At 39.2% G+C, this 15,742-nt stretch overlaps 2 protein-coding genes across 2 annotated transcripts in view; one reads left to right on the top strand and one right to left on the bottom strand.

The window, feature by feature from the left end:
* Nucleotides 1-15,742, top strand: part of LOC134817621 (inactive rhomboid protein 1-like) — a 149,411-nt gene that overhangs the window by 18,318 nt on the left and 115,351 nt on the right. The gene's annotated exons all lie outside the window — the stretch shown is intronic.
* On the bottom strand, nucleotides 1,609-4,086 carry LOC134816680 (uncharacterized). Its single transcript, XM_063825633.1, has 2 exons — nucleotides 3,035-4,086; nucleotides 1,609-2,631 (listed from the first exon to the last, which is right to left on the bottom strand). The coding sequence occupies exons 1-2, from the start codon at nucleotides 4,059-4,061 to the stop codon at nucleotides 2,588-2,590; spliced, it is 1,071 nt and encodes a 356-aa protein (XP_063681703.1). The 5' UTR covers nucleotides 4,062-4,086; the 3' UTR covers nucleotides 1,609-2,587.

Raw genomic sequence — 15,742 nt, 5'->3', positions numbered from 1 at the left:
CCGATCCCAGGAGTTGATTAAGGAGTTCAACTATGATCAACAGGAAGATGTGGAAGGCTGTGTTGCACGCTGGTCCGATCAGTTAGAAAAATACCTGCATATGGACTACCGTGAAATTGACTACGAAAGTCGTGAAAAGATCAAGACTAAGGATAAACAGACTCTGTCTAGATGGATTGTGGATGCAGTGGACCTTGTTCGTCGGCAGAGTAGTCAGATGTATCTCTTGAAGGAGATCATCGAGTGCTTCAAGACGGAAGCACTAGCAGACAAAGAAAAGGTGATCAGACTGCAGGGCCAGCTGCTGATGCAGAAGGACGAACAACTACAGTTGCTTAAGACGTCTGTTGAGGAGACAGTCCAAACAACGGTGGAGTCAGGGATTCAGAACTATAGTGCAGCTGTTCAACAGAACAGTGCAAGTGGTACGGTCTGCAACAGTAAAATCCTGAAGAAGGTGATGAAGAGTGTGGCTGCAGAGGAGGACAGGAGCAAGAACCTGATCGTGTTTGGGCTGAAAGAAGAGGAGGAAGAACAGCTTCCAGCGCTAGTTACCGCAGTTTTGGAGGAGATCGGGGAGAAACCTCACTTCGAAGCGACTAGAGTCGGTTGGAAGAGGCCAGGTAGTACGGCTATCCGACCAGTCAAGATCACCGTCCCAAGCTCAACAGCGGTTCATCAGATTCTGATGAAAACAGGGAGACTGAGGGAGACGCACAAAGATGTATGGATATGTCCAGACAGATCCAGCGAAGAACGAGCAACAAGGAAGCATCTGGTCACTGACCTGAAGAAGAAGAGGGCGGAACAGACTCATCTCGACCACTACATCCGGTACGGGAAGGTATGTAGCCGTGATAAGAAGTCATCATGAGTTACACTCTCGGACACTGATCAGTATATGAAGGAGTGATGATTATTTTAAGAATTTTCAGACGTTATCTGTATTTAAGAGACAACTATATATTTTGAATATTTTATTATTTGATTGTTTCACACTTTTCATATTTCATAATTTTATTACTAGGTGGAGGTGATGTTATTGAGACTTTGGGCGGCCATAAAACTCCTGTTTTGAAAGTTGTCCTCTGTACTTGTTTCACTGACCCACGCTTTATAGCATTTATACATTTCGGCCCATTTTATATGTTTGTTCGACTTGCTGTACATTTGTATATTTGCTATTTTGTAAAAGTTTCAAATCAAATCATAGCATTCTTTCGATTTTTAGAGTTCTGATCGTCTTTATGAATTGGTGTATTACCAAGGCGAGTTCGTACGTGTTCTCCTTGGTCAATTCATGTTTAATTCCTGTTCAAAGTTTAATTCCTGTTTAAAGTTTAATTCCTGTTTAAAGTTTAATTCCTGTTTAATTCCTGAGTACAGCTGCTACTACCCGGTATTCTGAATATCAATATATCAGTCGTATTTTGTGATATCCCAATAAATTTCGCCTTGCGGGATATGTCACATATATGGGAAAGCTAATTTTAATTGACTGGTTATGGGTTATATTATATCAAAAAATTCCATTTCGTTGAAATTGTTTTTGATTTTCAATTTTCAAAATATTTTACACTTTCGTATTAAGAGAAATAAAAACAACGATTAGTATTACCGGTGTCGCAGAAGTTAAATCATTCACATATGATCAGTTAGAATTATCAGTAGTAATATAAGTTATATTACTATTAGTCATACTTGTAGAGTGTGCAGTACCGTGTTTGGTCTTCCGTCAGATTTTACAGACGAATAATTTATTCGAGTTTATTTTATACGTTATTATTGCTGTACTGTAGGCACGGGTTACACTAGTCATCTAATATTTGCAATATCTTTGCATTTTTGCCATGAAATTATTTCCTATTTCTAACTTATAAAAATGCACTCCCAGATTTATAGGAAACTAATTTGCAACTGTTACAGTAAAAATTAAAATCTAACTTTCAAAAATGCACACCCAGATTTATAGAAAACTAATTTGCAATTGTTATAGTAAAAATTAAAATCTAACTTTCAAAAATGCACACCCATATTTATAGGAAACTAATTTGCAACTGTTACAGTAAAAATTAAAATCTAACTTTCAAAAATGCACATCCAGATTTATAGAAAACTAATTTGCAATTGTTACAGTAAAAATTAAAATCTAACTTATAAAAATGCACTCCCAGATTTATAGGAAACTAATTTGCAACTGTTACAGTAAAAATTAAAATCTAACTTATAAAAATGCACTCCCAGATTTATAGAAAACTAATTTTGAATTTGCAAAATTAAAATCTAACTTATAAAAATGCACTCCCAGATTTATAGAAAACCAATTTGCAATTGTTACAGTAAAAATTAAAATCTAGATAAAGATTTATTATTCATGCTAATTGTTCGCGTTCATATTATTAAGTTTTTGTTAGATTTGAGGAGATTTTGTTTCAAAGTCCGTTACGTGTTCAAAGGTAATATCTGGAGTCACTGCAAGAGATCCACAAAATAAATCAAGGCTCTCTACAGATCTAACCAGACCCCTCTCGCGCTTGCAGTAGCGCCCAACCGCCATTATATGCGTCACGTAGCATGCGAAGTCCGGCTAGTAGATGTCAGTGTTTTTAAGTTCTCTTTCGATCTCGTCACCTGAAGAAGTGTTTGTTAATAATAATAATAATATAAAAGTTTATTGCATTCCTTGCCCCGTTAGTTACCTGTCCTTCTTAAACCAAACTAGCAGTCAAGACAAAAAGTCATACACCAAATGGGCATTATATTTTATGAATTGTTTTACATCTTTTTATTCTGTAAAAATGTGCTAAAATTAAATTTCTTGTTTCATTGAAAATTTCTTGTTTCATTGATGATACAGACTAGTATTTAATTATTTTCAATATATTTTAACACCTAAGAATAAGATGTAAAGTTTTATGAATCTAATCCTACGTTTGTATTTTTGTAACGTTTTTAATTTTTAAAAACCTTTTATGATTTATCACTCCATAAAAAATGTAACGTTTGAAAAATAATACTAATATATCTTACTGACCTGGTGTACCCAACGGGAAGGATTTACTACATGTGTGTACAGTTGTTTTCTTAGTTTTCCAGATTCCGCTGGAGACCCTCCCTGATACCATCGTCATTGTGTAGGGGGCAGAAAATTCGCTTATTTCCTCAATAAATCTTACAACTAAGATCGATTTTGGCGGAACGATAAATTGTTCTTCAGTTACAAAACCAATGCTCTCTTTGGTAACAATTTCTTTCTTTTCTTCCCATTTTTCAGTTTGGTTTCTCTCAGCGGTTGCAGATATGGTCACTGGAATGTCAGGAAGCGGGATCTTAGCCCCTGCAGTCAACTTCCAGCCAGATGTACGCTCGTAGGTACTCGTGAAAGTAGATGTCTTTTCCAATGTTTCACTCAATGTTTCCCTATGCTCTACATTTACATCACTTGTGTTAATGCGTGTTTTTGGTGGTATTTTCATGCGTCTCACTGGTTTCTCCGTTTTGATGTTCACTTCATCCAGGATGAACCCATCTTTTACTACCTTATCTTCTGCGTAGAAAGTATATGTCACTCCATAAGGCAAGCCCAAGATATCGTTATAACAAGAGGTGAATGAGAAGACTTTTATAGTATTTCCAGCACTCTTATTTGTAATATTTTCTCTTGCTTCGATTGCCTGTGCTTCCCAAGAGTTCAAATTATTTATTCCCTCCTTCATCATATATCCGTTTAAGTCTCCGAGATTATCAAGAGACTCGTTCCACCATGCAGAGAAGATCGCTTGTCCAGTAGCTCCATTATTATGCGCGTCTATCGCAATTATTTGTCCTGCCTTAGCCCCTTTGTCTTTTAGCTCACCGATAATTTTTTCTGCGGCTTCTTCCCAGTTTCTTTCTCTTACCTCGCAGTGCTTTATGATTTGCTTTTCCCTAAATGAATCTAATGCAGGGGTTTTCGCTTTCGGCAGGCCGAAGGTTTCCAAATCTAATTGCAGCTTGCCGCCATACGCTCCCATGTCGCCCCATTCGGCTGGTATTTCATTTCTCACTGCAGGAGTTGTCATCGCGGATTTGTTATCGCACCAATTTGTAAACTGAAAATTGTTGAGGTAGTAGAAGTTGTCGTAGTAGAAGACAAATAAAACGGCCTTTGCTACTGTTGGTACAAATAGAATGCTGTAGTTCATGCTGCAGGAGGCTGTGATGGAAATGACATCTCTTGGCTCCAACATAGAGACAAACTGATCTGCTTGGTTGTAGAAGGTTTCCCATGAGAATGACCCGTTTATCAGTTTGTACTTTATACGGGTTTGCTCCTCAGTCGTCTCGAACCTATCATCCCAATATGCTGTGAGGTGACACACGAAAGAATTTAGATCCTCATGAGCATCTATCCACAGTATAGAACCTTTCTTTACCCCTCTATCCCACAATTTAGATGTCAGATCGGTTGCTGCACTTTCCCAGGTAGAATTTGCCACAAAGAGTGTGATGATTGTCATTACCAATATCCAGCCTGCTAAATTGAAATGATGAAACAATTAACATCAGTTCGTTTTAAACATAGCATGATTTTACGCAATAAAAAAGCTTAGTGACAACAAAATGTTTTACCTTGGGCAGGTTGGCAAAAAGGGGCCAACGTTTTTGCCTCATTGGCTCCTTTGCCCAGAAAATGATAAATTTTTGATACTTTTAAAGATATTTCTTTGATAAGTGTGTATTAGTTTTACCATCTGTAACAGCTAAGTTATTTGCAGTGCCAGTGCAGTTATACTATGTGCAGCTGAGGGGCGAAATTGGGCCAACTGTTTTGCCTCATCTGGCCCTTTCGTTTCGGGTGACCTACAACTGCACCCAATTGAATCTAGTTCCCACGCAGTTAATCAGCTTAATTGGGTGACCAATCAGCTTAAATCCCTGTCCCTGTCCCTGTCCCTGTCCCTGTCCCTGTCCCTGTCCCTGTCCCTGTCCCTGTCCCTGTCCCTGTCCCTGTCCCTGTCCCTGTCCCTGTCCCTGTCCCTGTCCCTGTCCCTGTCCCTGTCCCTGTCCCTGTCCCTGTCCCTGTCCCTGTCCCTGTCCCTGTCCATGTCCCTGTCCCTGTCCCTGTCCCTGTCCCTGTCCCTGTCCATGTCCCTGTCCCTGTCCCTGTCCCTGTCCCTGTCCCTGTCCCTGTCCCTGTGACATGAACAAAACGTATTTTCCAGAAATACTTTGAAAATTTTCTAAAAATTTTAGAAACCTAAGTTTGAAGTTGAAAAGTTGGCCCTTTTTGGCCCCTTGCCCAAATTTAATGGGGTGGATTGGGCGATGGCCCGAACCTGCCCCCTTCGCTTCTTACACCCCTGTGCGCGGCCCAGTATCGCATATCGGTCAGAGTCATTTCGGTCAGAGTCATTCTCGATACGTACCTCTAAAAGCAGAGCTCCCGCTTCTGAGCTCGTATTGCGAAGGAGATAGGCCTGCCTTCAGAGATCACATTACAAAGGGGTACCCTCGACACTCGATCCCAAACTCGTACATCTAAGTATTATAATAAAACAAATATTTAATAAAACAAATATTTATTTTTACGGCACAATCAAACAATATCAATAATAAATAAATCAGGGGAGGTTTGAAGAGGTTTCAAGTGCCGAAGGCCATTGCTTATCTTTAGGATTTGAGAGTGACCTGTGCTTGAAACCCCCTCAACCATCCACTACGTCAATATACTTGTTATACAAATATAGAAAAATATAATAATATAAAATTACTTATTGGTTTAGTTTGGTGACATAGGAGAGCCCAGTTGAGTTTTAGTTTAGGTTTAGGTTTTAAATTATAGTTTAAAAGGTTAGCCATGTTTCCTGTGCTGAACTACCTATCACAAAAATATTTGTATCATCAGCAAACAGGACGAATTCAGCCAAGCTTGAGGAGCTCACAATATCATTTATATAAATCAGAAATAGTAGAGGTCCTAACACTGACCCCTGGGGTACACCATACTCAACTGAACACTTATCCGATTTTTCAGTTTGAAAAGAAGTTACTTGGCTACGGTTTGTTAGATAGCTAGCAAGAGTTTTTAGTGCAATACCTCTTACTCCATAGTGTTCAAGTTTATGCAGGAGTTTATCGTGCTCAATTGTGTCAAATGCTTTACTTAGATCAATAAATATTCCAATTACATGATTTTTCTGTTCAATCTCATTAAGTATTTTATTGACAGAATAGTTTACGGCATGAGATGTTGAGTTTTGTTTTCTAAAACCAAATTGTCGATCATAAATCACGTTCATAGCACTGAGGTAATTATATAACCTATTATAAATTATTTTCTCAAGTATTTTTCCAAATATCGGTAATGTAGAAACAGGTCGATAGTTATCAAGGCATCGTGAGTCTCCTTTTTTATAAATTGGTGTAATAGAGCCGTTTTAAGCTTGTTTGGAAAGACCCCATTGTCCAAGAACCAATTAAAGAATCTAGAGATATGACCAGACAGATAATTTACACTCTTTTTTAAGACTTTAACAGAGATATCACTTGCCTTCCCATTTTCAAGGCTACCAATAATTTTACTTATCTCTTCCTCGTCACAGGGGCTGAGAAAAAAAGAGTTCACTATTCTTTCTCTGCCCTTGAGGTATTGTTTAAACTTCGTTTTATTGAAATTGCCATCAGTTACCGTACGAGATGGTACAGAAGATTGAACTTTTGAATTAAGAGTACGAGCAATAGACGAGAAGTAGATGTTAAATCCGTTGGCAATCTCACGGCGTTCAGTTACAATTCTACCATCAATTAAGAATGATGCTTTTATATCTTTTTTAGATTTACCCCTGAGTTCGTTAATCAATTCCCAGGTTTTTTTAATATTTCCTTTAGCAAGTTCAAATTTTTTCCCATAGTGGGCTTTTTTCGCAGATTTTATAGCTTTGTTTAGGATAGAACGATACTCCTTATACTTAAGATATAAAGTTTCCTCACCTAATGGGTTGATTTTGGTACACGAAGTGAAAGCCTTTAGTAAACACAGATTTAATTAACGCAGAAGTGATCCATGGATTCATCAATCTATTGCGTTTTGATTGAAAACCAGCAGTAGAGTCCACTTTGAAATTCAGTTCGATTTTTTCATGGACAGTTTCGACAAATTTTTAAAACCTTCTTCATCATACGAAAAGTTCGATTGGTAGATATCCCTTCCGATATCATTAAGGAAGCTTTCTATATTAGACTCACAGTAATCATACTTAGATTTAAGTTTGGTATCAGTTGGACTCTCTTTAGTATTACACGATATGAAACAGAAGATGGGGTTATGATGGGAAATCTTGGATTCAAGAATTCCAGATCCTAAGACACGCTCAGTAGAGTTCACTAAAATATTATCAATTAAGCTTTCGTTGCAACCCGGCTTGGCATGGGTGGCAATCGATATCAAAGGGATTAAATTGTTACTGTAGATAGTTTGTTCAAATTCGGCTATGTTTCGTCCCTGGGCCAAAAGATCAACATTGAAGTCACCTGTCAAGGCTACATTATTAGACGGTAGGAATTTCATCAACACATCAAGCTCAGCAAGTGCATCTAGAATATCACCACTAGGGGGCCTGTAAACAACACCAGCAATCTGTGGAACCTCTGTGTTAGTGATCTCAACAAAAAGTGTTTCAAGATTGTTAGAGCATTTACATAACTTTTCGATTCGGCTGTATTGGTACTTGTTGTCAATATATACACCAAGGCCACTACCTTTCTTTTCCCATCAGTTTTGGAGTTGTACTCACTGCTGTAACCATCAATTTTGTATAGATCCTTATTTTCCTCATCAATGTTTGTTTCAGCTAGCGCAATAACTGCAAATTTCTCATCTTATTGACTCATATCAGTAATAAAGCTGTCAAAGTTAGATGCGTTCCCATCAATGTTGTTAAACACAATAGATATAAACGGCTTGTTATGGTTAAGTATGTTTTTTGACAGCCGGTTGAAATTTGTCATGTTATAAGACCTACAGTCTTTTAGAATGTTTGAAATAGTATATATATATATATATATATATTTAAGTTGGTTTAACTGTCGGGGCCCTTTTAGAAAAACTCGAAGGTCGATTGTAGAGTGGTTTAGCACGTACTACTACTACATTATAAAAACTTTAAGTTTTAGAAGCTGAAGATTCCGAATTCATAATGACAAACGCTAAATTAAAAACAAAAAAACCGTCGGAGAATTTAAAGTATACACAGTACGACTAAAGCAACACAATTTTTCTGGAAATGATGATCTAACAAAGTTGAGTAAACACTAATACTGATAACTTAATAATAATCTGTAGAAGGAACAAAAATGTGATAATGTCTAACTCTAATCTCATTTTCTATAACGAGGTTAACATGTGATCAGTGCTAGTCACACGTACAACTATTGTTTTACATCTTCCAGTATTTATACCTAACTGTCAGAGTGACTATAAATTCTGTGAAGTCTAAAAATAATAATGATCTGCACTCTGCAGTCAAGTAACGATTTACGAAATAAAATTATATCGTTAGTCCCGGAAACGCGTCCAGGAATGAAGGTGATTGAAGAAGACATGTTGATGTTGTTCGATGCTTTGGTAGAATCATCGTGACCTTATAGTTATATATGGCCCAGGCATATGAACTTGTTATCCAAATCGGAGATATACCTTCATACGATGCGTGTGATAGGAATGAGGATCATATGCTGTTTACGAGTTACCCGGTGGATCACACACTGCATACGTGGCTTGAACTGACCCGAAGGAATTGTGATCAGTGGATCACTTCGAAACACGTAATGTAAACCGAAGAATCGTATTCGCAAGATCACTTCGAAATAAGTGACGTGAACCGACCCGACGAATCACTTAATGGTCCATAAGAAGGATAGGATGTGACCTGAACTTGGAAATAAGTCAGGATATTTTGTCGCAGTAGAGTACGCTACCTGGATCGTAGTGCGACACGTACCCTAGTGCGACAGAGGGTGTTTTTGTCGGACTTCGCACTAGAGTACGTGTCGCACTAGAGTACGTGTCGCACTACAGTACGATTACCGCCAAATTTAGCTTTGATAGATCGTGATATCGTGCGACAGAGGGTGTCGTATCGGTTCTTATGTACAACTCATCCTGTTGGGCCGTCCCCAAAATATTCCTTGAAAAACTAGATGTTGTTCACCGCAGACATCTTCGCACTATTTTGAATATAAAGTACCCAGGAGTCATCTCCAACAAAAACTTGTATAAACGCTGCAATGCTGAACCATTGTCAGAAAAAGTGGCCCGTAGTCGGTGGAGAATGTTAGGACATGTTTTGCGGGGTCCTATTGACGGACCAGCGTTTTCTTCCCTCATTTTTGCCATCAATACACTGGACTTACCAGGGAGAAGAGGAAGACCCCAAAGCAATCTATTCTCGCTGATTGTGCATGATTTATGTAAAAGAAATCTTTATTTGAATAATATCTTTGGCCTGCATTATCTCCGTAATTTGAGTTATGACAAGAGATATTGGCGGAATTTGCAATGAAGTTTTTTTTAGTTTTTGTTTTAGGGAAAGATTAGACTTGGGCGTTGTTTTTTAAACTATCCTTTGTTTAGAACTTTGATTTAATAAATAATAACAGATCGTGATAAAGCACTCACCAGTTTCGCGGTATGTTGATACGGTTATACCATGTAATGGTTTTGAGATACAAATTGAGCATATGAAGAAAGTGACTGACAGGTGGGTGGACAAAAAGAATGAAAATTAAGTGCCTTCAACGAAATTTTGATTATATTTATGGAAGAGTTTTAATCAGTCACTAAGGACACCCATTGTACCTATAACCTAAAACTAAAAGAACTAAAAACGTAGAAAATCCTTTGAAAGCTCGCTGTTTCATTGTCTTAATATCTTTAAATAATTTTTTTGTACTAGTATTGGAGAGGGACAGCTCCGCAGGGAAATATAGAGAGTTTTTACCATTTCTCCTTCTTTTATTTTTTATTTTTCCCATTCAAGATGTTCGTTTTCCCATTTCAGATGTTCGTTTTTCCATTTCAGATGTTCGTTTTCTGGACATGATGTCACAGAGTTTCCCTGACAACGTAGCCCTGGTTACGTCAGCTTACGAGCTGTCTTTTAGTTTCTGTATGATGGCGGGGTTTGAGATGAGCGGCTTCTTTTATGAGAACTTTGGATTCTGGGCTACTCTTAATATCACGAGTAAGTAACCAGTAACCAGTAAGTAACCAGTAAGTAACCAGTAATTAACCAGTAAGTAACCAGTAAGTAACCAGGAAGTAACCAGTAAGTAACCAGTAATTAACCAGTAAGTAACCAGTAAGTAACCAGTAAGTAACCAGTAAGTAACCAGTAAGTAACCAGTAACCAGTAAGTAACCAGTAAGTAACCAGTAACCAGTAAGTAATCAGTAAGTCAATAGATATTTACTAGTATTTAACATGTAAATATCTATTGACTTACTGATAACATGGTAACTTGTAGCAAGTTACCATGTTACAATTACATCTTTAATCTTCCTTCAATTATACCTGCCTACATAGTTTAATTTCGGATGAGATCAGAACCTCTGACATCTGAGAAAACAGGCTGAAAAGTGAAAACATGTAAAATATGGTTGTGTTTTCATCAGAGTATTATTCAAAGAAATATTTTCAGGGGTATAAGTGGTAGTGTCCTGTGTAGCAGCGTATTTCTGCACGTTCTGGTTAAACGGCAACGAAAGTGATGTTCCTGATGTAACCCCTGATTCTAAAGACGTTTTATACTGGCCAATTTTGGTAAATGAAATGATATTTGATCTTACAATCGGTTTTCTTAAAATAACCGTCGCAGAATTGACAATATTTTTATCCGATTTTCCTTCAAGCTTGACAAATCTAAAGTTCTTAAATCAAAGAAGACAACGTCTCCTTATTTTCAGATACTAAGCTTGTTTGTGATGGGTTCTGTATTGTATAGCGATATCATTCTTTAGTAATTACATGCTACACGAGTGGGAAACTTCAAAAACCAACAGTGGGTGGATGATGACTGTTGCTTCTCTTTTCTATACTGCTTCTACTTTTCTATCTGGATTCATAGGTTCAAAAAGAAAGGTTCGACTTACATCAGGATTTGATGCCTACCCACTATAAAAGTACAAATCATGCAAACTAAAGTAAAGAACTAATACCCCCCCCCCCCCCAACTAAACTAAAACCCCCCTCCCCCAGGTAGCAGCCCTGCAAACTAAATCTAATAACCCCTCCCCCCAACTAAATCTAATACCCCCCTCCAAAACTAAACAAATACCCCCTCCCCCCATGTAGCAGCCCTGCCCCTCATGATAGCTCACTACAAACACCGGACGGGACTCTCAGAGAACGTCGCCAGCTGTCACATGGGCGGTATCTACTCCTCCTCTTTCTTCCTAGGCTCCTTCCTTGGTCCTCTCTGCGGGGGCTTCGTCATCCACGTCTCCTCCTACGGGCTCAGCTGCACTATTTGTGGTATTTTACTCTTGGTATCAGTTCAGATAGTGATGGCACTCCATTTAACCAGTACAACATTGCTGAACCCGTGGCGGGTGTCGTGTGGTTTGTCTCAAGACATCTGCGATAATTAACAGTTGTTAGTTAGAGGAGAGTTAGAGGAGAGTTACAGGAGAGTTAGAGGAGATGAGTTCCGACCCAATTCGAGAATTTGGTTACAAGCTGCAGATATAGTGATTTGATGGGTTCAACCATAAATGGTTTTGGTGTATGTCCCCTTAATTGCATGGTTTATTTTTGTCATACATGGACCACTGTTTAACTCGGTTTGAGGACATACTATAATGGCGCAGGAGGGTCAACCTGAAAAGAACATTGCTTGACCCTCCTGCCCCACCGCATGGATCAGGAGGTTCATTTCAGAAACAGTGCTTGACCCTCCTGCCCCACCACATGGATCAGGAGGTTCATTTCAGAAAAAACAGTGCTTGACCCTCCTGCCCCACCACATGGATTACGGGGGTCACCCACAAAAACAGTGCTTGACCCTCCTGCCCCACCACATGGATTACGGGGGTCACCCACAAGACCATGTGCGCTGCACTTATTTCTACATCGCGCGCGATACGTGTGTGCGTGATTACATGAAATATTACCGCGCCCTACGCCAAGTAGACGAAAAGCGTGGTCGAAGAGCGAGAGTCGGTACAATAAATAAAACGAGAGTTGGTACATTTAACTGGCATTTTTTAACCGTGGTACAATCAGAATTGAATACAGCCGACACAGGATGAGGGGGGGGGGGGGGGGGGCAATGACTACTGATGGAGACTTTTGAGCACCAATGGGGACGAAAATCATAGGGACTGAAGGTCAAATCGCTGGTGAAATTTTCCATTTGTCCCCATAAGTACCCAAAGTTTTGGCGAGTTTTATGTAGTTTTGATATTATCTTTTATTAAATGACTTCTAAAGGAGACTTTTGGGTACCAATGGGGGCTAAAAATCTTGGAGACTTGAGGTTAAATTGCTGGCGAAATTCTGCACTTGTCCCCAAAGTACCCAAAGTCATTGGCTCCCCCCCCCCCCCTCCCCCGGGTGAGGTGACGGAGAAAAATAAACTGAGCTCAAGGCTACATTTCCAGATATCCCGCCACGGCACCGTCGCTCATGCTGCAAAGTGTGTTGAGAGATGCCCACGTCATCACACGTAAACTGTGTCACGAATACCTGAAATGCAGACGTGCAGAACAAACATAACTCTGATCTATATTTTTCATAAAACTTTCAGGATTTGCCAATGAGGGAAAAGACAGCACTGTCCGAGAAGCTAGAAATGCATGAATCATAGGTGACATGGATAGGGGTAAGAAGTTTTTTTAAAACATGAAAATTGTGAAAGGAAAAGAAGTAGAAATGAGAAAGGGTAGATTTAAAATGTTTGAGAATCGATTTTGTGCTGAAGAACTCCGTCCGCAGGACGGGCTTCCGGCTACTTATGATAATTCGAATAAATTTGAGATTCAAACAAGCTACGAATACGAATGCTTATAGCAGTGGCAAGCTCTTGTTTGCTGCGCATTGGCTGCAATGTATAACCGCAGTATGAACTGTCAAAATATTTGAATTTGCTTACCTAGTGGCTTTGTTTGATAAAGCATACATACTTTATATACCGATAAATCAATAACTCCTTTTGATTCTTCGGTTTGAGAATTGTGCGGTCACACATCTCTGCAATGTCTGAAAAGGTGGCAGGGAAGTATTGAAACTTACTTAACACTATATTTACAGTTAAACCTTGAACTACTATAACTAGGGCAGTAGGAAACGCCAAAAAGTAGATCATCTGACTAAAACAACTTAACTTCATCCAAGAGTCTAGTTAGCAGCATTGTAGCGATAAGATACCACCATAGTTTGAGCTGTCGACACTGAAATAAAACAAACAATTTACTTTTCACTACTGCAGGGGAATGCATGTAACATATAAAGAATAAAGATATAATATATTGTATGTTTTTCATCGTGGCCTCAGGGGAGAAGGGCAGCTCGAAAAACCGAAAAAAGTCTAAAAAAACCGTGTTGGAGCTGGTGAGTTAAAGCTACCGATCTCGATCGTGAGAGTCAGATGATCAGATCGCATGTAACGTGAGTTTCGCCCGCCTGAATAAGGCAACATGAAATCATATTGCTGGTGACAGGTCTCGACCAAGATGTAAAATAAAGATACCCCAAATTTGTTATTTTTAAGCCGATTCACATCGACCCAAGTCTCTGCTTTGACCCTAAATGCTCAAACTTCGTTAATAGATTGGAAAATCGTGTTATGCTTGTTACTAATAACTGTTGTTTGTGAGAGGACATCTCGATTTCCCGGATCAGAGGATCACACCAATGAGGGGTTGATTGTGCATGTGTGAACTTGACTAAATTTCAAATTGCCCGATTTTTTTTCAGTAGGTCACATTACTCGTGACGTGCAAATGTATCTTTTGTCTTTTAATAGGTCAAGCTCAGAGCTTTTAAAGCTTTAAAGACTTCTCCGTGACAAAGACGGCCGACATATATCTTTACTCCAGGAAAAGTCAGAACTCTTTCCACACCACATTCTTAAATGTACACGACAGCAGAACGACGATGTAGCCCCACGCCGCAGTAAACTTTAAATTTCTGACCCGGAACGAGCCCAGCAACTGTAGACAGCTGCGTGAGCTATGTACGGTTAGCAGATTTAAGAGCTTATGCAATAAGCAGTCACCGTTCACTCTCATTTTTGACTTTTCTTCTTTTGAACAACAAATGTCCATTGAATGATGCCAAGCTAAGCGATTATGATTAGAAAAGTACCGTGATTTACACTGATGGCTCATACAAGGACTTGTTGGACTTCGTGAATTTGGAGGACCTGCAGCTGTAATCAGTACTTCACTACCAGATGTGCGAGGCCGAGGTTCCCGTTTGACAACATTACAAGTGGACCACCCAGGCCGGGATGATCACGCGCTAGTTGACATGAGATCTGATTCTCCCGGGAAAATTGGGCGAGATGACCGGTGTCCTGTCAGAGGTCACGGATACAAGGATACAAAAATATAAATATTTTATTGTACAATTACAATAGTCGTATAAACTTGACAAATTCGCCTACCATCACGTGACCCTCGTCAACGAGCAAGTGAAAAATGTGTTCACAGCATTTATATTATACGGTAACTACACCATAGATTGACAAGCTAAGCGTACAGAAAAACGTCCAACTCCTGACTATAATAAAACTCCGGTATAATAGCGTTTTTGACGGCTGCCAGACTTTGGGGCCGAAGTGATATGATCCACCATATACGTCATCAAGTAATTAACATGCAAGCTTGAAGCTTGTGGCGTATAATTAGTGATGTGATCCATGGATTGAATATAATTGACCTAGAAATGGGCTAGATCTGGGGTAAAGTTCATATGACAACTCTGCACACAGAAGCTACAAATTAAGAAGTGAACATGTTTTAAATTGAGACAATGTATTGGCTGGTTATAAAATGTTAAATCGATTAATAATATAATACTTCAGAATACAACAAATTACTCAATATTATTACCAAAGTATTTCGCAACAGCGAACAAGTACTCAATCTTTGTTGGGTATGTCGTGTAGAAGGAACAAAGGTCGTACAGAATACTGCTGGAAATCCTCTTCTTTTTGGAAGGAGTCTTTCCAACAGCAAGCCGATCCAGATGGTAATCTGTAACAACCTGTTGCTCCTTGATAGCACGAAAATATTCTTGAACAGAGGGCTTTGGGCGATTCACTCGGGTTTTGAAACCTCTGTGAAACCCCTCCACCATGTTAGAGGTCCGAGGGAACTCCGGATCCTGAAGAATACTGGCGAAATGATTCCAGAAGGATATGTGGGAGGAACCCTCACCTCACTGTCATAACTATAGGTGTCTCCTTTCTTATCACCAGTCAAAATATAAACTAATGGTAGACATTTGTTTTCTATCACCGAATGTATGGTGTAACTTTGGGGAAATATCTTCGGAGCGACATAAAATGTCCCGTCAGCAATCCAATTGTTGTATTCTGCGAGGGTGTGAAGGTTCCTGTTGGTGGCGAAGGCTATGATTCTCACATCTCGGTCAGTCTTCCCATCAAAGAGGATAAATGGTTCGTCTCTTCTCGTAGATGTGCAGCTGGGAGGAAGAACGAATTCAAGAGAAGTCTTCGACTCGGTATGTTGGGCAGAT

The sequence above is a fragment of the Bolinopsis microptera genome, chromosome 6 (assembly GCF_026151205.1).
Source record: "Bolinopsis microptera isolate Bmic1 chromosome 6, MBARI_Bmic_1.0, whole genome shotgun sequence".
Lineage (NCBI taxonomy): Eukaryota > Metazoa > Ctenophora > Tentaculata > Lobata > Bolinopsidae > Bolinopsis > Bolinopsis microptera.
This window is presented reverse-complemented; position numbering and strand designations above follow the sequence as displayed.

Excerpts from the sequence above, each read along its gene's own strand:
- LOC134816680 (XM_063825633.1), bottom strand. The coding sequence starts at position 4,061 with ATGACAACTCCTGCAGTGAGAAATGAAATACCAGCCGAATGGGGCGAC. Across the intron at positions 2,632-3,034 it reads CTTCCCGTTGGGTACACCAG|GTGACGAGATCGAAAGAGAA; the intron begins GTCAGTAAGATA and ends ACACTTCTTCAG.